Source organism: Zophobas morio, unplaced genomic scaffold (assembly GCF_036711695.1).
Source record: "Zophobas morio isolate AGI-343-1 ecotype UQ-CSIRO unplaced genomic scaffold, CSIRO_AGI_Zmor_V1 ptg000009l, whole genome shotgun sequence".
Lineage (NCBI taxonomy): Eukaryota > Metazoa > Arthropoda > Insecta > Coleoptera > Tenebrionidae > Zophobas > Zophobas morio.
In genome coordinates this window covers 8,951,898-8,974,364 of record NW_026972114.1, presented here as the reverse complement: position 1 = coordinate 8,974,364, position 22,467 = coordinate 8,951,898, and the positions used below count along the sequence as shown (strand labels likewise).

At 34.5% G+C, this 22,467-nt stretch overlaps 1 protein-coding gene and 1 long non-coding RNA gene across 3 annotated transcripts; both read left to right on the top strand.

Annotated features, from left to right (window-relative positions):
• Positions 1-594: 594 nt before the first annotated feature.
• LOC135125651 (uncharacterized) lies at positions 595-3,765 on the top strand. Its single transcript, XM_064051303.1, has 5 exons — positions 595-1,135; positions 1,190-1,483; positions 2,643-2,828; positions 2,874-3,117; positions 3,159-3,765. The coding sequence occupies exons 1-5, from the start codon at positions 646-648 to the stop codon at positions 3,637-3,639; spliced, it is 1,695 nt and encodes a 564-aa protein (XP_063907373.1). The 5' UTR covers positions 595-645; the 3' UTR covers positions 3,640-3,765.
• A 15,173-nt stretch (positions 3,766-18,938) lies between these two features.
• On the top strand, positions 18,939-21,038 carry LOC135125821 (uncharacterized). 2 transcript variants are annotated; one of them, XR_010279972.1, is made up of 5 exons: positions 18,939-19,407; positions 19,457-19,638; positions 19,688-20,038; positions 20,091-20,385; positions 20,438-21,038. It is a non-coding gene; the product is annotated as an uncharacterized LOC135125821 (long non-coding RNA). The 2 variants fall into 2 exon arrangements; XR_010279971.1 differs by having other exon boundaries at positions 19,688-20,385.
• The last annotated feature ends 1,429 nt before the right edge of the window (positions 21,039-22,467 follow it).

Here is a 22,467-nt window from a genome sequence, read left to right as displayed (position 1 = left end):
ATTTTTCCACACTCAATTGTGGCTATTGCAAAAATCTATAAAGAAAAAACTCAACACGAAAATGCTGGATATGTTTCATTGCACTTCAGGAGCGAGGAAAATTCTGTCGAAACAACTTTTGACCAATGTTTTAAACATGTGAAACCTTCTAGGGGGGCCCAAATATATTTTATTAAGAATGTGTTATCTTAGTAAGTGCTGGCCCTCTATTTTCTCACATTTTATGTCATTTGCCAAAATAAGTTTCACTTTGCAAATACTAGGCCCACCCACCCGCCCCCTATGTTCTGATAGAGTATGGCGTTTGCCAAAATCAGTCTTATCTGAGGAAGTGAAGCTTACAATGTACGAATCTCCTGAAATTGTTGACGCAAATGACCTTTTTTTGTCGTTTACATGCACCTTCTATTTATATACAACTGTTTGCATTCAATTTATTCATTCCTTTATCAGTTGCCATCAGAATGCAAACTTTCTTCCAAGTCTCTTTTTCCAAGCATAGTCATTAAACATAACTGATAGCACTAAAGCTTAGCAGTAATCGACAGTGACAATCAACAATAAAAAGCAATGACAATTTAAATGTTTCAGAATTTGTCAGCTTGTCATATTAGGCTAAAGTAAAAACTTCGGTGAATTTTCAAAATGGCAGAACCACAAGGACAATTTGATATGGAAGTAGTAAATGTGCCTGTAATCCCCTTGAAAGTGACACCTCGTTCGTCCTTCGGCTCCAAACCAAGTAGTCACGTAGAAAACTCTGAAAGTTTCACTTCGTACAGCAGCAAAGCCCCTACAAATTCACCATCTGAAGACAGCCTCCACTTAACTGTACCCCCAGTAACTCCTAGTGACGCTTTTGCCTTCAACAATGAGCTGTCCCAGATCAATCGCCCATTTCCCAAGCTCGCCGACTTCAAACTGCCGTACATCCGCGAAGTCGGTGTCAAAGCTTCCATCGATATCCTCAGCAAACACTTCTCCTGCTTGGATTACAAATACAACGCTGTCCAGTTCTGGTTCCTGGACGTCATCACCGACTGTTTGTGGAAGGTACAAGATGAATTTCAATTTCCAGAGCGCTACCAAAAGATTATCGTCGAGTGGATTCTGCACGTATTCGATTTGATTAGAGGTTTGTTTGTTTAAAATAATCTAATCAGGAAAGTTGGATTTGAGGATTTCGCAGATCCGCAAAGGAATCTTTCGAGGAAGGAGTTTTTTCAGATTTTCAACGAAGCGCTGATAATAGCTGACGAAAAGGTGCAAGCTGGGTGTGAAATGTTGCCGACACCGGACGATTTATTCACAATGGTGCAAGATGGGAGTGTGGAGGAGGAGGAGAAAATCAGTTTTGGTTCGACAAGCGGACAATGTTCGAGCGTTTCATTAACGGAAGGTGGGGAGAGTTATGTGGCCCTTGGAATCGATGAGAGCGTGGAGGTTTTCAAGATGCCAAAGGTCCCGAAAAAGTGCTACAAATGTAAGTAAGGGTCAGATTAAAAATAGTGTTTGGTCGAAATCTAAAACTATCAATTAGACTGGATGTTTGTTTCTATAATTCGTTCCCTTGTAAGTTCTGACTTCTACAAATTTCTCTTTTAGGCCGTCATCCATTTCCTTATACATTTCTACTATGTTCGAGATAAAGATTTATTGAACCGGCAACATTTAACTTTTAGTTCAAAACACTGAAGTGAAAGTGAACTAAAACGAGGTTATTAAAAATGTCATTAGCTAAGTGTGTGTTAAAAGTGTTGTTGACGAATTTTTAGTCGATTGAATACTTATAACCATTAGAAATTTACATCAAATATTAAAAGTGTATTTTTTGTACTGTACGGGTCACGAAATGTCTAGAAAACACCAAAGTAGCCATTAGCGGATACTTTAGTGTTGTTTATATACAATACTTCCTTAGCTTACGATCGAGAAGTAATGGCTAATGAATCAAACGAATTTTATAAAAGTACAACTTTTTTTAAATACCTAAATAAAATAATGCAGTGCTCTAATATTAAGATTTAAACAAATTATACAAAAATAAAACTAGAAAGTCAAACATTCAGTTCTTTTTAATTCCCGAGCGTAAGTTAAAAACCGGTTGTAGTAAGGTCTCTCTGACGAATGGACACTTTCAAATTTTCTTGACGTTTCATATTCCCCGGTGTATGAAAAAATAAGTCTTCCGTTTCTGTCTATTTATGGTGTATCACCTATCATACTTCTATACCTATCATTTATGAATTTGCCTTTAGTTTTTACTTACCAAATTTCTGAAAAAAAAATCAAAATGAATCTATATTTATCCCCGCCAAAAACTTGATTACGTTGTCTCAAAATTTTACTAAACAAATCTTGCCTAAAGTATGTAAAACACTATGAGCCTGTACTAGCAATTCATCAATGAATTCGTCGTTTTTATAATTGATATACAAAGGGATTCAAAAAATTAATGAATGCAGCAATTTATTTTACTGATTAAAATAAAAACACCAGATACTTTTTATTTGAATTAAGCATTTTTCTGAATTAAGAAATTCATTGAGCAATGTATGCATGAACATGATTTTCAATTTGAAATTTTTTAAGGTAAATTTGAAACCAAATTTTAGGTTAACTAAATTTCTTTTTGTTTGTAGTTGACGTTTCCACAAATACAACTACTTCAGAAGATCTGTCGACAGAAAGCTTGTGCGGGTGTGAAGAGTTGGTAGAATTCTACCAACCTGATCGAAATGTTCCCGAAAGATTTCAATCACTTTTATCTTTTTCTTCATCAACAACTTCAGACGAAGGCGATGAATTATCCATTTTTACGAACCCAAGTAATGTAACAACGACTTTTTTTATTGTTTCATTCTCTATTGTAGAATTTCTGTGGCGACGTTCTAGTCTTCCCCCTGACGATGTAAAGAAAGTTTGTGACGGGGACAAACAAATTGATTTAGAAGAGTTAATTTCAATGCATTCGAAAGAAATACATCCAGAAGATGATATTGTAAACGAATGGAAAGACTACGTAGAAGATCGTAAAGAACTAATCTACGATACTGAAATGAAAATTTTAATTAATAGTTGTGCTTTGTTTGCGATCAAGCAATTTGTGTATGACTAGTAAGTGATTTTCATAAAGAACGCAAAACATTTCGGTTTAGTTTTCACGAAGGTTTTCAGTATACCATTATTAAATCAGCCCTCATAAACACGTTCTTTTCAATAACGCAAAACGTCAATCAGGAATGGAGAATACCAAAAATCTTGAAAGAAGAGCTAAAAAAACCTAAAATGAAAAAAGAGAAAAAGATGAAGGAAAAGAAGAAAAAGCCACAAAAGGCGAAGCAGAAGAAAAAACCAAAGAAAAAGAAAAAGAAGGGTTCAAAAAAGGGCAAAAAACCGAAAAAAGCAAAACCTAAGAAACCGACCAAAGAAGAGAAAGCAGAACTTAAACGGCTTCAACTCGAGCAAGAAAGACTTGAAGAGGAAAGGAGACTAGCTGAAGAAAATAGGCGCATGTTATTCCCACTGAATGATGCAGCTAACGATGAATTTTTCCAGTCGATTTTTGAGAACTGGGTTAAACCGAAAGAAAAGAAACAAAAAGGAAAAGGCAAAAAGAAAGGGAAACAAAAGAAATAGGGAGCGGTACGCGGGGCGACATCTCTGAGCTGGAGCGTCAGTGAAGCATAGGAAATTACAAAATCAATACAGAACTCTAGTTCCAACAACAGGTGTGATGTCAATAAATAGACTCGTACAGTATCAGTGACGGCGTTTATATTTTTAGTATAAAAGAATAACTCGATTTTCGTTTGTTTTAAGGTACAAATTTAGTTCAAGTCGTCTGAGAATAGCATCAGCGATGCGTCATTGTTGTTACGAATTAAGGATGTCACGGATTTTATTGGTGCTTGCGTTGTCAACCAACTAATTGGAAAAACGTCAAAAATGTGACCGCCTTTGTTATTACGAGTCAAACGAAAGTAGGACACACTAAAAAAAAGATGCGGAATGCAAGAAATAAAACAAAAAAATTAGTGAAAATAAACACAGCTCACGTATTATTTGGGAATTATAAATTCATCCAACAGTTGATTTTGAATCGTAAAATTCTAAATATACATCCCCATTACTTAAACGTGTATCCGTATCTGCTATGCTGCATTAATTTAATATGCTATAACATTTTAATGGACGTAAATAAATGCATGCATAATAAACTTAACTTAGTTCGAGTTGCTTAATTTCCTAAAATATTGAGTCTCGATATGTCCCATTATTTCGACTAAAATCTAGAATGGAATTAAAGACCAAAACAAAAATTTGAACGATTAGCATAGCAAACTAATTTGCATCAAATGCACCAAATTAGTTAAAATGTATTGTTTAGAATTATGTTCTGCAAGATTTAAACAAGCTTCAAAGTTTATGTGGTTTTACATGTTTTAGCCTACGAAATTTAACGTAAACAACTGGAACTTTTGTATAAATGTTCAGTAAATCCAAGTTATGTGAAAAAAATTTTGGAAACACTGAGTCAAGTTATGACGTCATACTTTTAATACTGTTTACTTACTTTACAGAGATAACAAAATAGTGTGAACAGCTCGTGTTATTTTTAAATTTTGATTAATTGCTGCACCTACACCTCAATTTGTACGCTCCAGCAAAAATACGTACATAATTATAATCTTAACTTATAAGAACATGTAAAATAAATGTCAAAACACATTAAAGTTATTAATAATCTTATCCTGTGCCGTTTCAATTACACCGCCCTGTAAATGCTTTGGCAAAACTTCCTCAAAACCATTAAATGAATCCTAACCACATGTCATGTTTCGAATAACTCATAGACTAGTATGTCAGTATGTCAGTAGACAACATTAGGTTTATGTATAAACAAAGGGTGAATTACCAAGTAAAAATATACAAAATCGGCGTTAAGTGCCATTTTTTCAACAGCCAGAAAATATTTTACTTGTTGCTTGAAATCATATAAAACGTTTAAATTTAAAACGCATAAACTAATATGTCGTTGCATTGTTAAAACAAATATTGTTATAGCAGTTAAAATTTCGTATGTTGTGAAAGTAATTTTAAATTTACTTTTAAAATACGACCTTTTCAATGAGTGTAAAGTTTATGACATTTTTTAATATTGACGTGAAGTCAAATTGTGATAATTTTGTTACATTGGTCGGTGAATAAAGTCGGCGTGGCTAAAACTCAACAATGTATTCCTTAATAACTCGAATTTACACGTCCAATTACACAGCGATTATGTACAAAATAATTCCGGCGCAACTAGGCTGGCTTCTCTCAAGATTCGCTGGACTGGACTGGACTGAATAATAATAATCTTTCCCGAAGGTGGCCTCTATGTAAAGCCATACTTCCCTTCTAAAAATTCCGCAGCAGTGGTCATCGACGATGAGTCATCATCGCCGTACATACTAGAACGTAGTACCGGGGCGGCATATGGGTTTCTTTCGTAACAATATTAAATGTTATGGAAACTAATTAACTACATCAAACTGAACGTTTAAGAAAAGTTCTCTGCATAAACTCCAACGTTGATAGTTTCGTTGCGCTTAAGACATTTTAAATAATTTCAAAATAAACATAAAGAACGATTATGAAAATTTTTGCAATTAATAAACAATAGTGTGTTACTTAGACATATGGCAAGCAAATCAGATCTTACTCCGTTTTTAAGACAATATTTGAATATGTAAGGCTAATTCAAACCCAAGTCTGGAATTGTGCTTATTGTTTTATTATTTTCAAAGTACATGAAATCCGATTTAATCTTGAGGCGCTGCCGGGAACCTGAAAAATGAATTACAAATAGGGTTCTGTGCACTTCCATGTAGGGCTTACAACACTTGGTAATCAATAGTGCAGTGCCAGGACACGGAATAACACTTGGAAAAATATGCAGCTGGTTGGTCTCTCGCTCCTTCTGAATTTTAGTTTAAATAATATTCTTAAAACAGTTGGGAAAGTGTAAGTCATGACATTTCTGGCGGAACACATTGAGCGTATTTTGCTTTTACGACACTCCTCCTTCAAATGCAGTTTATCTGTCATTATAACTCGTTGCCAAAAATCATTACATAATTTATGCGTTTTTTGATCATATCTTTAGATGACGATTGATTCATACAACAAAATTGTTAACTTGGATCTTAAAACAACTACCAATTATTATCGTTTATATTTTGCGAAAGATTCCTAAGAAAGTGTTGTAATAGAGTCTTAGTCGTCTGTTGGTGGTACAGAAACAATTTCGTGAATATGCTTTAAGATTGTCGTGGAGAAAGTAAAACTTTATACAAATTTTGTCAGTCCGTTTTCTCACGAAATTGTTAGCATACCTAGTTTAGTTTTTTCTGAGAAATTCTAGTACACAATGCTAAGGAAGTAGATGTGCACGAGACAATGTTTTGGTGCCATAAAGTCGACGTCTGTCTACCACAAAAATTTATGATCGGTTTGTACTGCCAAGATTTTTTCAGTTACAATATTACTTGATTATCTCAACACCACATTTGAAATTTGGATAACGTAACATAAAACATAATATTAAGAGCCTGTTGACTAACCTACACCAACCAGACGTTGCTAAACGTCTCATTAAATGGGTGATTAATTTAATCTCAGTTAAAATATTCTGTAAGCTGGACCTAAGGAATTTGAAGCGAATTTAACGAAGCGACGTCTAATTGGCGTAGAGTCGGTCACGTGATACTTTAACCCGTGTTAAATTATAACTGCAATCAAGTATTTAATTGAGTTTCTGTAAATTTTAATTGAGGCGGTAATTGTGGTGTAACTCATTAATATATACAGGGAATCACACTGGTCCTAAAACTGAACCTTGTGGTGCATCGGATGAAACTGTCTTTCTCAGGTTCTTGAACACAATTGTTATAACATTTAATTTTATCAATTAAAATGATATGGGATACGCATTTAAGTTTTCATAAAGTCTAGAAAGTCAGCATACGCAAACTCTCTATCCTTAACTCTCATTTATTTGATCAAGATGGGCATATATATTTTGCTTTTTTTTTCTTAATATACTCAGTATTCTTTGAACAATACGGGACACAAAAACATGTTTTTAATTTCCTGTTAAGAAATAAGTATGTTGCAGTTAAGCCCAGGCCCCTTGGTTCACGGCGAAAAAAAAATCATCACAACTGAGAAAGGGCGGGTGGGCGGGATTTATATTTTGTCTGTTTGTTTTAATATGTGTAGACTTCTTTCCTCAACATGAAACTTAAAACATGTTTAAAATGAAAAATTTGTATAAGAAAATATCGATTTTGCATTAAGCTCCGCCCCATAATTGTAAAATCCGTATTTCCTTGCAAAAATGTACCATTTTAACCATGTTTTAAGTTTCTTGTTGTGAAACGATGACTATGTATATTAAGAAAAAAAAGGTAAAATATAAGCCCCACCCACCCGCTCTATATCAATTCTGATGATTTTTTTTTATTCGTCGTGAGCCAAGGGGACGGAGCTTAAATGTAAAATCCTTATTTTTCTATGAAAAATTACCATGTGAAATATATTCTTAAATAATCGTGTTATACAAAGAAAACTAAATGTGTTGATTAAAAAAACCCATCCGTCTCGATCTCAATCGTGATGAATTTTTCGTTCGTTGTCAGACCGAGAGGCGGAACCCAATTGCCTTTTTTTTTTAATACGTGTAATGTAGTAAATTTTTTTAGGAAAGTATCGATTTTGCAATTAGGCTTCGCCCCTCGGTCTGACAACGAATGAAAAATTCATCACAATTGAGCTTGGGATTGGTATGGGTGGTGCTTCATTTTTGACTTGTTTTTTTCTTAATATACATAGTATTCTTTGAACAACACGATAGGTACTCAAAAACATGTTATTTATTTCTTGTAAAGAAAGAAGGAGTTTGCAATTAATCTCCTCCCCCTTGGCTCACAACGAATAAACAAGTCACCAGAATTGAGATAGGGCGGGTGGGCGGGCCTTATATTTTGCTTTTACAATGTTTACAAGGAAATATAAATTTTGCAATTATGGGGCGGAACCTAATTGCAAAATCGATATTTCCTTATACAAATTTTCCATTTTAAACTTGTTTTTTTAAGTTTCATGTTGTGTAAACAAGTCTACACATATTAAAACAAAAAGGCAAAATATAAATTCCGCCCACCCACCCTCACTAAATTGTGATGTTTTTTTTATTCTTAAAAACTTAAAAGGCATTTAAAATGGTGAATTTTTGTAGACAAATATGGATCCTCCAATTAATCCCCGCCCCTCAATCTGACAACGAATGAAAAATTCATCACAATTGAAAATTGATATCGGGGCGGGTATGGGCCGCTTTATTTTTTCCTTAGAATACATAGTATTCTTTGAACAACACGATACTCAAAAACTGTTTTCAATTTTTCGCAGAGAAATAAGGATTTTGCAGTTAAGCTCCGCCCCCTTGGCTCACGACGAATAAAAAAATCATCACAACTGAAATAGGGCGGGTGGGTGGGGCTACATTTTACCTTTTCTTTTTAATATGAGTAGACTTATTTCAACAACAAGAAACTTAAAAAACACATTTAAAGCCTCCACTTTTCCTCTACATCCCCCTAAATACCGCAAAATTTGAACACCAAAGTTACTATCAACGGCAACTTGGCAACGGAGTTTATAAATGACAATTTTCAGCTCTAAAAGCAACGGCAGCAGGAATAGCAACTGCAACGAGGACTTCAACGTCAACAGCAAGTTTACAAATCCCACTTAACAAATCAACTGGTGAGTCTGGGAAAAGTAGTAAAAAAATGCATTCTCACATTTTGGTGGAGTCATAACGATTTTAAAATTGGTTCTTTTGCTACGTCTAACAATTTTAAAAATGTGTGACGTATCAAAAATTGTCAAAGTTTTCAAAACCCTACGTTTAAAATGTTCGCAGTTAACTTTAGGTCGCCTGGTGTTTTATTTTCATACAGCGTGTTATTGAAAGGTACGTACAAAATAAAATCGGCAATTGGTCCTGAAGTATGGGTGCTAAAAGTTAAAAAAAGTTCAGGTAAAAGTGTTCTCCTTTTAGAGATAAAAATTATTAAAATTAATGTCCAAATTCGTTGTACGCCTCTGATAAAAAGTTCATCTCTCGTTTCTATAGCAACATTTAGTCTTGACAAAAGTTTTATTGTTATAGTTGCTAGGATTTACTAAAATAAATTAATTTTACCTATTTATCTTTCAGTAGCGTCTAAAAACGTTGGATAAGGGTTAATTTTCACCTTATAATTTTGATAGCACAAAATAAGTTTTTCAGACTTCTTAGACTCCGCGAAGAACTGTCAATTTTGTTGTACGTACCTTTCAATAACACCCTGTATAAATTTAAAAGAATCTGGTGTTTTGTTGCTGGATGAACCTGAAAAAATCTTTTGAGCTTATAGTGTTTTATTTTTTACAAATTTGAAAAAGCCTTGACTGCAGCAATGTTTGGGTACCCATGGTGTATTATTTTGGGAGCCCATGGAGATGTTTTTTGTAAATTTTTTGAAAGAATTTTGGGAGACGTTGGTGTTCTATTTTTGGAAAATTCTGACCTGACGTGTTTTTGAGTTAATTTTGGGACCCCGCTTTTTTTTGAAAAATTTAAAACAATCTTGAGGTTCTAGGTGTTCCTGTTTGAAAAAAATTTGAAAGTACTTTGGAGCCTCTAGTGTCTTTTCTTATAATGATTACATTAAATTAATTGGAGAGTAGGTATGTCATTTGCCAAAATCAGTGTTAACAGTTACTAGCTCCACTCACCTGCCCTCTCTTTTCTTAGAGGGTTTGTCATTTGCAAAAATCAGTCTTATTTTAGCAGATACTAGCCCCGCCCACCCGCCCTCTCTTTTCTTCGAAAGTATCTCATTTGCCAAAATCAGTTTTATCTTAGCAAGTGCTAGCCCAGCCCGCCCACCCTCTTTTTTCTTAGAGGGTATCTCATTTGCCAAAATCAGTCTTATCTTAGCAGCTACTAGCCCCGCCCGCCCACCCTCTCTTTTCTTAGTTGCTTATGCTTTAGTGGATTTTTCGTTTGTCCGTGTTGTTTTTGTTTATAATAACAGCTTGTTTTATTTATAATAATGCACAACGATTAATGACTACTGGTTGTTATGGTTTTTGTCCTAGAAAAAATAAAAGGTGGATTTCACTCACCATCGTTACTAAGAAATCAGAAAAACTCCCAAAATCCTCGTACATAACGTATTGAAGAGTTAATCCGCTACTTCCAAACACCCGGTATATAGAAAAGAGCCTGAAACTGTCGGGGTTACTTTTATCATCCTTTTTATGAAGCCTTTAGGCATTTTTAAGGATCAGGAAAGCACTATCTTAAATACACATGCGTTGGTGGTATTGGTATTTAATATCGAAGCACGGCTAGAATTATTTTATTTATACTATAGATATCCCTCCTTAAGGTGATTTTAAAGCTTCAATAAAAGGAACTTTGGTGTGGACAAACTTTAAATCAATTAAAAACTGTTTAGTTTGTATAACATTTCGAAAGTTTGCTTTTGGAACTATTTCTAGTTTGTATAAGACATTTGGTAAATAGTTCTCGTAAGGTATTTTCTGTACGAAACACTCGGCACAAGATAAAACCAACAACAGTCAAAAAGCAATAAATCATATTTATTTATAACTTTAGTGTATTTTTAATCTTTTGATTATTATTACTTGACGACTATTGAAGCAATATTTTTGTGAATTATATAGGAAATTCTTACATGAAGGGAATATACTCGAATCATTCAAAATGTTTGATACTTAAGCGAATTTGACGTACAACATTAAAAACAAGTTTCTAATAAATACACTAGGAATTATTTTTTCGAGTTCAATAAATTCTTTCGATTAATAATCGGTTACTTAATCACAATTTATGACTCATTTATTTGAACTGCAAGACGCATCGCTCTCGTAACCTCCATGACTCCTTCGGTCCACCTGTCAGCATCAACAAGCTTCCAAGATTTTCCTACAAAAAAACGACATGTCAGCAGCCAACGTCGACAGAAATATTTATAAGACAGTGGCAACAAACGGCGTCATATCCGACAGAGTGCAACTGTTCGGACGCTCTGTATCTCCCAGACGCTCCGTCATGCTAGTTCATCTCGCGCCAACTTGAAAAACAAAAAGTTAAAATGTGAAAGTGCGACGAAACTCAAAAATTCGAAAAACTGTGATGGAGCCCGTGAGTGAAACGAACTCGATCAAGTCAGCTCTAAAAACACCGAGTGTTTCTTCGAGAAAGCAAGTGGATTTTGTGCGTGTAAGGCCTACTTTGATCATACCGCCGCCACAACCCCCGAAATGGGGGCAGCCGTACGGTACGAGTGCGGGGGCAACCCCCAACCAGAACTACGCACGAAAGCAATCGATCTTTATCGACCAGTTGCATGGAATCCAGAACTTTACCAAGTCGGGATTGGGGGTTGGCGAGAAGTGCGCTCTTTGGATGTACCACAAGTTGAGAGCGTGGAGCCGAAAATGGTTTACTCACATGTTTTTGACGATTGTTTTGCTTTTATACACGATCGGAGGTGCCCTAGTTTTTGAAATGATCGAAGGTAAAGTAGAGGAAATAAAAAAATAACAAAAGTAAACGAAGTGTGTTCAGAAATAGCTAGATTAATTGGTGATTGTTAGAAAAGGTGATTAATTACCCGATTATCATAAATTTTCGGGGCGTTTATTTAAATCTCAGAAAAATGTTTCAGCACCTTTTTATTCATCATCAGAAATATTTATAACGGAACTCTTCCGATTGACCGCAAAGTCCATTATTGAGTGCTAAAATAAATGTTGATGCAACTCGTGTCACGTTTTTTTGATTGAAACGTGCTCATAAACAACTCAATTTGACGATGTATACAAAGAGAGTTTGTAAACGTGGTGGTTTCTTTCAGGAGCTATTTTCACATAACTAACAAGAAACAGAAAAATCGAGATCAACAACTCGATTAATTTAAAATATCAAAAATTTCTAACTAAAATCCTCTGGCTTACACTTAAGTAGCTATTTCTGCTGAATTCGAAAAATGATGTAATTAAGAACAATATTTTAAAAAAAGACCAGACGCAACATTGAATTTTTGGCATCGACTTTTCTCACATCTATATTGATGTTTTCTGAGAACATTGTGCTAACATTTAATAACAAAACGTGCCTTGTAGTGTAATCGATTTTTCTGTTCTCTTGAAGGAAAACAAAATTTTGAAAACCGAAACTTCTTGATATTAATGTTATGCGTCATTTCGCGTCACGCCCCGAAGGCGAGAAAATTGGAGAAATGCCATTTATTATTGTCAGAAATAGATAAGGTATTAATCGATCCACTTAAAAATACGACTTTGATTCACAGGGGGCGTTGACTAAAAATATCATCGTGTGAACAAAAATAGTTGTTTTAATTTCCGAGTAAAAGAAAGAGCAAAAACCGAAATGTATTTCCTAACACGGTAAAAATTGTACAGATGCTTAAAATAATAACAAAAGTTACATTATTATTAGTATTTTTTAATATTATTTAAATATTAAATTTGTCCCTAATTTCGGAACAATTTTTGCGACTGACCCTAACAATTCTACACATTTTAAAATGTTTTTATAAAAATACGTAGAGTCAGATGTGTCAAAATTACTTACTTCGAGATTATCACAGTAGCAAAAACAAATTTGCTTCATTTTTGACCGTTTTTGTGCAAAGTGCAATGTTGTAAGTAGGATCTGATGAAAAACTTATACTTGAAAAATGTAGAGACATTATAATTTTATGTTTCATTTTATGTTTCCTTGAAATAAACTCTTCTTCCACTGAACAGAAAACGAATAAGAAACAAGTTGACTCTAACGATGTTTTTAAAGTGCAGTCAAGAAAATAAACTTGCTCGTAGCATTTCGGGTTTTGGCGAACACATAGACAATTTATGTTTTTTAAATACGTACTTTCTTGGAGCATCAACACCAAATTTATTTAAAAAGTTTTAAGAAAATACGCTTTCAAAATCCCGTCTGAGCTATTCTGGAAAATTTGTTGCTACTTGAACTCACTATTCTTGACTCTTGACTAAGAAATAGCATCCTTACTATGTTTCAGTGGTTACAGTTTTCCAGTATTTTACGTGGTGGTGTATACGAGTTGAGGTCATAACCTGACAACTTTTAACCCAACTGCTGTTAAGTCTGAAGACCTCAAAACCTCTTGGATGAGAAAGCTAACAACTCATTTTGGTACTAGATTTTCATATCACACCCATTTATGACTTTTTTATCTAACGAGATGTAGACTTCTTTCTTCTATTCTTCTGTTTCACTGTGTTCACTTCACCACTGTCCATTCACTTTTAGTACAAGTGACTCATCAATATTTACAACTTTTTGCAGCAGAAAATGATTTCTCTAAAAGTTTTCAACCCTTGTACAATTTACAACCTTACCTTAGCTCGGCTACAAGCTTCTGTTCGCGATATACTTATAAATAAACTATTATCCCCATTAAGAAAACTGAAACCACACACAGTATATTTACTCTTCAATTCATCTCTTGAAACTCAACATTTACTGCTTTGAACGTTATATAGTGCACCAAAGGTTGAAGCATAGCAGATGTTATCCTTGTGGTTAGCTAAAATACATCAGTGTTTTATGTATTTGGATGGTTGAATGTATGACTTATGACCTGTAAAACTTGATAATAATTCACAAAAATTGCAGGGTAATAATAAAGATTTATCTCATCTCATTATGTCCGTGTACATTTACGAGGTTCTTAACTTTTGATCTATCACCTGAAGTGCACAATTTTTGGAAACTATTAGTACCATAAGGACATTGAAAAATTCTTATATTTATAAAATTACAAAAAAAAACGCTATGTTTTCATCAGAAGAAATTATGTCTCAACTGATCGTAATAGTCGCTAACACAGCATAAGAAACCAAGTGTTTAATATTCGATGGTTTGTTCCTGTTTGTATTTGTGCATTGTTTGTAGACACTAGGTACGTGATATTTTCCAATTTGGATTTAATGTGATTAGGAAATTTTCTGTCTTGCTCGTGTAAAATCATTCATTATTTTTTTTTTAAGTTTTAAAAATTATATCAGAATATCGATAAAGAGCCGGCTTTGGCTATAAAAAGGTCAGCCAATTCTAACTGTGAACTTTTAAAGAAAACATGTCTGAAAAGTATCTTAATTTTGAGTGCCTGTTTGGGGAAGTGTATATCAATATGATAGATATAGTGAAGTCCTTCCATCGTAAAAAATTGAATCGAATTTAAGAGAGCTAAAATAACCGTCAAAAATGTGTAGCATATTTCTGTACACACTTATAATGATTCATGAAGTAAATGATACTGGACATGATTATTTTGGAGAATTGACGAACTGCACTCAAACATATAGAGCTAAAACTTTACACCTGAATTTTGATCAAAAACAACTCAGACACTTTGGTATCATTTTGAAAAGAATTTTTTCAATAGTTTAGATAATATCGTAATTATTATGGACGAAAGACGGTGTAGTTACCTTAGCCTAACACTAAACGATGGTGGAAAAGTATTATTCTACATTATTAACTAATTTTTGAAAAAAAAAGCGCTGAAACGTCAAGGAAATTTCCAAAGATATACTTCAAACTTAGCTCATCAGATTATTATGTATTGAATGTATGTGAAAATATTAAAATATTCGTTGTAATATCTACTTACGTTGAGAATGTTGGGGAGAGTTTAGATTTAAAATTTAATAAATATATATCTGTAAATAATGGAGATATTAAATTTTGAAAATGTATTGAAAACCCCATAAGCACCTCTCCTAACACTGATTCATTTTACGTTAGAGGTGTTAGAAATTGTTATTCTTTGCTAAATTATTTTTGTGGTACAATGTATGAACGTATATAGATAATTCACATTTTTTTGTTGTGATCGGGTTTTAGACCGTATCCTTTGGTTAACGCTTTCACCATCTTTTGCGTTATTCGATTTCCAAAAACTCAAAAATCATTAGCAAAGTCTTTACTTCCCTCAGTCACAGAAAATTTTAATAATTGGAATTAGAGTTATATATATTTTATCTATACTTTTATATGTTTATTCGATTTCTTTGAAATTCACAGTAATTATCGTCTTGAAAATGGTGGTGTTGTCGAAAGACTGCTTAAGAAAAAGCGAAATTTAACCTATATTGAAATTCAGTAAGAACCAAGTATTGGATCAGTTGCAGTAGATAACATTTTACATAAGTAGTTTCTTGGGAGGAAGCTGACAAGTGGTTTTTACAGGAATCTGGAGTGTGAATCAGGTTACTAACCCTCATTACAATCCAAATTTTACCTCCAACAATTACTTTTTGTTTTCCACTATTACGAAACCTGATGCAAATACTGCAGTTGCAGAATTTTATCTGTTATTTGAAGCACTTCCAAAAACAGAATTAACTATGTGACTGTTTTGATAAATGGTTTCTGTGAATGAATATATACATTAAAGTAAATGGGGTATTATTTTAAGAGGATATAAATTTATTTTCTTCGAAATGCCTGTAGTTTTCTTTTAACTCAAAAATTTAAAGAACAACCTTGACCCCATATTTGCTAAACCTTGATATTGTTACCAAATGACAAAATCTGGACAAAAATAAGCTTTATCAAGCATTTTACGGTTAGTTTAGTTGAACTGTCGCATATTTTTTACATAAAGCCTGCCAAAAAAGTTTAGACGCTCCTGTCCGTGCACAATGGACCTCTGTCATTTTTCTAGCTTTATAAGTACAATGCCCCTTTTCGGCTGAAAAATCATATTTTGAATTACTGACATTCAACCGTGACCGTGAGATTTAGAACGGGTACTTTTATGTTGCTTATTGTCACTACTGCACAAATCTTTTTTAACGTGCTTTGTTGGGAGGATTTTGTTGGCAGAAGACTGTTAACAGCATCCTTGGCTCTCTTTTTAATAATGTGCGTGGGCACCCTCGACAAGAGCGACTCCATGACCAAAGATGAGATTGCCTGCTGATTACGAATCATAGTAAATATTCATAATTACGATTTAGTTTTTATTTTTTCACATATTTAAACATAAATGTCGGCTCACAAAATTTTGTGTTTTACACGTCTTAAAAATGTTTTGGAAATGCTCGCCCTCCGGCTTTCAACATTTTCCATGCAAAACTTCATTTTCCAAACTAGCAAAACAAATAACTACTTTATCGTACCCCTTGGATGCTTTTTTTTTTGTAGTTATCGTTATCCCTCATGTACTACCACTTAAAAAACTGTAATATCGGTTTAATCAGAGAGTGTATCACATTTTCTCGTGGTTGTAACTAAGTTATCGTATAGTCTGATTTATGTATTTTTATAAACACGTGACCAAGGTCTTGTTACGAAATAAACCCATACGCCTATGGGTTTTCTAGTATGTATGGCGATGATGGGTGACTCATCGTCGGTGACGGCGGCCGGGCGGCGTTCGCTAAAGAAAAGCCTGGAAGTGAAAGTCGCGATGGGTATTCCAGAAAGACCTCGACCGCCGACGTCTACAATCGAAGTATAGGTTTGAATAGAGGTCACCTTCAGAACGAGTCAGTCTCAGCCAACAAGTGAAATCCAAACAATCGGGGATGTAGTCAAATCCATTCGAGTCGGAATTATTCTGTAAAATTAGTCGTGTAAATTTAAGTTACTCAGAAATAAATGGTTGAGTTTTACCCACGCCGATTTTTTAATCACCGATCATCCTAACAGTTTCATACAAACTCAGACAGCTATTATCCGTTCACGATCTTGATATAGTAGGGTTGGCCATGAAAATCTAGTGAGTTTGTTGGTATTCGATGCAGAAGAATAAAAATTCCCTGAATTTTTTTCCTTGGGTGAAGTTTTATTAAATTAAAGGTTAAAAAATATGCCGAAATATAAAAATTGTTGCCGATACTTTCAGTTTTCAGTAGCAATGACCAAGTTAACGGTATCCATTTCTTAGAAAGCATGAAACTTTACGCTATTTAAAACAGTTATTCGGCTTTTGTAAGTGTTTATTTCATATGTAAGGAACAAACACTAAAGTTTCACTTAAACATTGTTTTTATATGAATGGGGGTTCTACATACGACTATTGTCGCATGCCACATTTAGCATCTCATCTTTAATTCTCAATCATCAGTTAGTTCTGCTCGCCCACTCTTCTTAGAAATGGAAATTTCGACCTTTGTGAACAGCCTTCCATATCTTCCAACTTCTTTTTTCACTTTTCTAAGATTACTAAAAGGGTTGGTAAAAGACAACAACCTTGCTCTAGTGCTTTGATGGGTTTAGCTCTTCTGAAACATTTTTCCGGCCTTAAATTGAATGATTTATCTATATGGCTATTACTAATGCTTACGTAAGTGCTCTTTATTTGCTTATGACTTCCAAACGCTTATTAATGAGAATATTACTATACGCCTTCTGCAGGTCCATGAAGAGTTACAAAAAAAAAATGAAAATGCTTAAAATTTGGTGTAAAGTAACAAGGTGGACGATCTAACTACAATTATTCTTATTTTGTTGTACGTCAGGTAGTTTTTCACATACTACCTTGGTAAATTTAGAACGAAAGATGCGTAAAAATATCACCCCCCCGACAAGCTACAATTCACTCCATTTCCATTATTTCGCTATGAAAATCTGTATCATCACCGTCATTTTCAAATTCAGATTCTGAATCAGACTCACCTAGCGAAATAATGGAAGGAGGTATAGATTCGTACGAAAGATTTCCCAGATTTTTCTTCCCAATCTGACAAAATAAGTTTTTCACAATGTTTACAAAAATTTTGCCACATGCTTGGAGTAGGTACATTTTAGAGGGCGCCTCAAGCCATAAATTCTCCACCCTATTTTTTAATGAAGCTTGAGAATTTATATGCTTGTTGTAATAGTTCACATTTTTGGTTCAACTTTGCCAAAGCAGGAATGAGCTGATTAACCACCCAATTTTGAACAATTGTCCCGTCCATCGTTTTATGATAGTCTCTATCGTTATTTTTTGAATTAAAAAAATTGTTACAACCATCCAAGAATCCCGTTGAACAACCCGCGTGGAGAATAGTAAACCTTGATCCTTCACTTTTAATTTTGGTGGGATTGCTTTTTAGATCAGTATCGTGCACCCAGCGACGAATGAACGAACCATTTTGATAGATCTATGTTTCATCCAAATACACGAAAGTCAAATTTTCACAAGAATTTAAAAACTGTAAATATGTTCTCAAAAAAGTAATTTTGGCTGCAACGACATGTTTTTGTTCACATAGAATTTTCCGACCGTTTAGTTCCCTGTGTTTATAACCCATTGACTTAAGAATTTTGTATAATATGGTTCGCTCCCCTTTAAATTCCAACTCTTCCCTAGAATATGCCAAAAGAGTATCTGTAGTGAAATATTGGTTTTTTTCATTAAGTTGCCAAATTTGTCGTTGCAGGTCTTTCCGAAACATAATTTGTAAATAAATCCATTGATTTTCGTTTGCCAGATAGTGGTGTTTTTAAATTTTGGTGACCTGTTGATAAAATCTTCGCCACAGTTGATGTTCCAACCTATGAGAAAAAAATTAAAAAATATTTTACAACGTATTTTTACATTACAGAAAATATGTTCGAGACCCTCACAGTTACTTCTTCGAAAGAAAGATCGAAACTGTAAAAAACATCTTTTTATTGCAATTTTTTGTTGCAATAAAACCATTTTATGCATTTTCTTTTTAAATAATGTCGCAATGATCTGCGAATCTGACACAATGACAAATTATCTGTGCTGACAAAATTGAAACATTTGTTTGCTTTATTAAAAAATTGCGTCTAAACTCAGGATCACGAAGCAATGCGTACACGTCATGGATGACGTAGATCCGTTACCAACACTAAATCAAAAATACGCGCCGCAATACGTGGCAATACGGATCAAAATCGATCAATTTGGGGGAAATTATATTGGTACGACTGATAGCGAAACATATGCTAAAGTTTTATCGATTTCACAAGTGTCATTGGTGTCAACTTTGGTTATGTTGTGTTATTGTTTGATTTTTCGCGTTTTTCTACTTTTCTGCTCGTGTAATCGTATCAGTTCTTTTCAGAACTATAACAGTTCTTTATAGAACTCCAAGTTAACTGTCCTGTACCGTGGTACGTGTCGCTTGCTTGAACGTAAACATTCCACCATGCCGAAGCCCTTGCACAAAGATGTAAAGCAAATGGACGATAATTTAGTGGACTATTTTGCTAAAGAACGCGATAGCGGGGAACCTCTTTTACCACTAACAGCTGTTCAAGACGTAAGTAGGTGTATTTTATTACAATTACTAATGCAGTCACATTGTACAGAGGGTTGCTGCTGCTCTGGGTGTATGTGTGCGAACAGTGAACTCCGTGGTACAACAAATAAAAACCGGAGAAGGTGTACATTCTCCCAAGAAATAGAGACCCCCGAACAAAGCAAGTGTGTGATATTAGCACTTCGGAGCAGTGTGCTATTCGAGAATGCTTATATGGAATGGTCGAAGAAAGTATGAATTTGATGCGGACGCCTTATAGATACTAACGACTATTTTACAGAAATACATGTTACACGATCGCCATTAATTGATTGCTTGAAGGAGAAACATATATTTGAGGGTTCTGTGAGCTCGTTAGGAAAAATTTTACATTCTCAATTGGGTTTCGTTATTCGCCAACCAGTGTACGGAAGCGTCTTATGGAATTACAACATGTTGTTCATGCAAGAACCAAATTCTTACGTGAATACATGCACAATCAGCAGAACCCAAATTCTTTGCCATGTGTATAACTTGATGAAACATGGATATTTGAAAATGGTTCGGTAGTTAGGTCATTGCAAGACGATAGTGTCATAAGTATCAGGATGTTCAAAATAGAAGGGAAAATTTAGTAATGTGTCAGTTTCACGTTAGTTATTTATTCTTCTCACTATATTTTAGGTATATTGTATTACATGCAGGTACAAGCAATGGATTTATTGATGAAGCAGCGCTAGTATTTTCTTCTAATACCAAAAATCCAGACTATCATGGCGAAATGAATCAACAGAATTTTCTCAAGTGGTTTCAATTGCTCATGAACCTTGAAGAACCATCACAGATTATTATAGACAATGCAAGCTACCACGGTACCTTTGCAAACAAATGTCCCAGTGGTTCATGGAAAAAAGCAGAAATTCGTGAATGGCTTTAACAACATGACATAAGTTCAGATTCACAGCTGTTAAAAACGGAACTTCTTCATTTGGTTGCACAGTAATGCATATACTATTCTCTATCATTTCATTTAAAATATCATGTTTTTCAGAAATAAACCTCCAAAAACGTATGTTGCCGTGAATTGGGCCAACAGAATGGCCATAGAGTATTGCGATTGCCGCCATATCATTGTGTGTTTAACCCTATAGAAAATACTTGGGGAATTACTACAAATTTTTATTCCAAACACATTGGGCGTGATGGTTATGGTCAAAAAATTCCGTGGAAATGTGGAAAGAAGCGTTAGCACATGTCACGCCCACAATGTGGAAAAATACTGTTGACCATATGAATAAAATAATACGGGAGTGGTGGGAACGGGAATTAGTATTTGACCGTGAAGAGATTGCGCCGTTTATAATCGACATTAACGAAGATTCACATTATAGTTTTAGTGATTATGACAGTGAAGATTCTAATACTGCAGAGGGCATTCAGCCACTGTAACATGTAGGTTATTTTCCATTACCATCCTAATTGATTGTACTAGCGGCATGTTCTGCTGATGTCTTTTATAATCACACTATCACTTCACTGGCCAAATATACAAATCACTGGTCAGACGACGACGTTGTGCAACATGCATACTTATTATTGTTTATACTTTACTTTTGTATCTATTCCATGTCAATAAAGTAACTTATTCTGTAGATGTGACGTGCCTATTGTGGCATTGAAGACGGTAAGCATATTTCTCTAACTTGAAGCCTGTCACAACTGTTCAATGCTGTCTGTTTGAGACGTATGTTAACATTCTCGTTGGTAGCTTTAAGTACAGTATGAAGCCTTGTACCACCCTCCAAGTATGTGTTTAACACCCAATTGTCAGCAGTTTTTACCAGCAGTCAATGCAAAAATGAACGTTCTTAAAGCCAGTCATTCACGTTCCAACGCCGGGGTACGATTGTATTGGATACAACTGCTGTACAATTTTGCTGAAAAGCAGCAGTACACACACGTTACGACCTTGCAGTTAAAAATTTGCGATCGTGGTGGCAACATGTCCGAAGAAAATGGACTTTTATACCTGCTTTCACGGTTTGTATAACAAACACTGTCCCCACACGATTAAGTTTCCAACCAATACAACACGATTGTACTGCTGCAGACAGACTTGTTCACCAACCGTCCACATCCAACCGATTTGCTTGATCGCATACACAGATGTTCGAAAACACTTCAATTTTGTCATATCCTACACAATTGTACCGCGGCGTTGGAACGTGAGTGGCAGGCTTCAGTGACTAGGAACACGTGAAAGGGGTTACAGTCGTGATCTTTCCTGTGCCTGAGTTTGTAATTCATAGCGTCTATGCAGCCTGCAGCATGCCCTTGTATGCTGAAACACTGCAAGTGTAGCTTATTTCTAAACTGTTGCTTCACACTAACGGTCTTCTCATGCTATAATCATAAATAGAACAAACCAAAACAATAACAAGCCGACATGTTTGTTGACAGTTTTCAAACCGATTCATTTGTATAATAAACGTGGTAGACGCATGACGTCATACAGAGTCCGTGACGTGTACGCATTGCTTCGTGATCCTGACTATAATAATTTTGATCTAATAAATGAAGTAGAAAAGTGGCAATCCAGCTCAAAGCAAATGCCAATCAGACTACTGACAGACAAAAAACTAAATCATTAAATCAGTTTATCCAACTTAAAGAAAAAATATCAAAGCCTACTTTACTATATAAAGATGACGAATGGATAATAAGTTGAGATTTCTAAGTTCGTACTATATATCAGTTGACATACAGAAGTTCTGTCGAAATATCTTTCAACCATTTTTTTAAGATTTGCTTGATTCTTATTAAACCGCCTCAATATCACACTGCCACTCGACAGTTTAACAAACGCCTGCATGTAATTCCCTAGATACGATGCCTGTTTACAAACACTACATCACGATAGAAGATATTTTTTTCCAAGTAAGATTCAAGTTAAAATACAGTTTTTCAACAAAATTCTAACACCTTCTCATAGCTTTAGCCATCGTTAATGTGGTTTTTACATTTAGGTAACTTCATCTTGGTATCTAAAATATAATTCATTTTTAAGATAAATTCATTTGC

What these genes read in the sequence shown, in the direction of transcription:
- LOC135125651 (XM_064051303.1), top strand. Translation starts at nt 646, where the DNA reads ATGGCAGAACCACAAGGACAATTTGATATGGAAGTAGTAAATGTGCCT. An exon ending in CGTATTCGATTTGATTAGAG is followed by an intron (nt 1,136 to 1,189) that starts GTTTGTTTGTTT and finishes AGGATTTCGCAG; the next exon opens with ATCCGCAAAGGAATCTTTCG. An exon ending in CCCGAAAAAGTGCTACAAAT is followed by an intron (nt 1,484 to 2,642) that starts GTAAGTAAGGGT and finishes TTTTGTTTGTAG; the next exon opens with TTGACGTTTCCACAAATACA.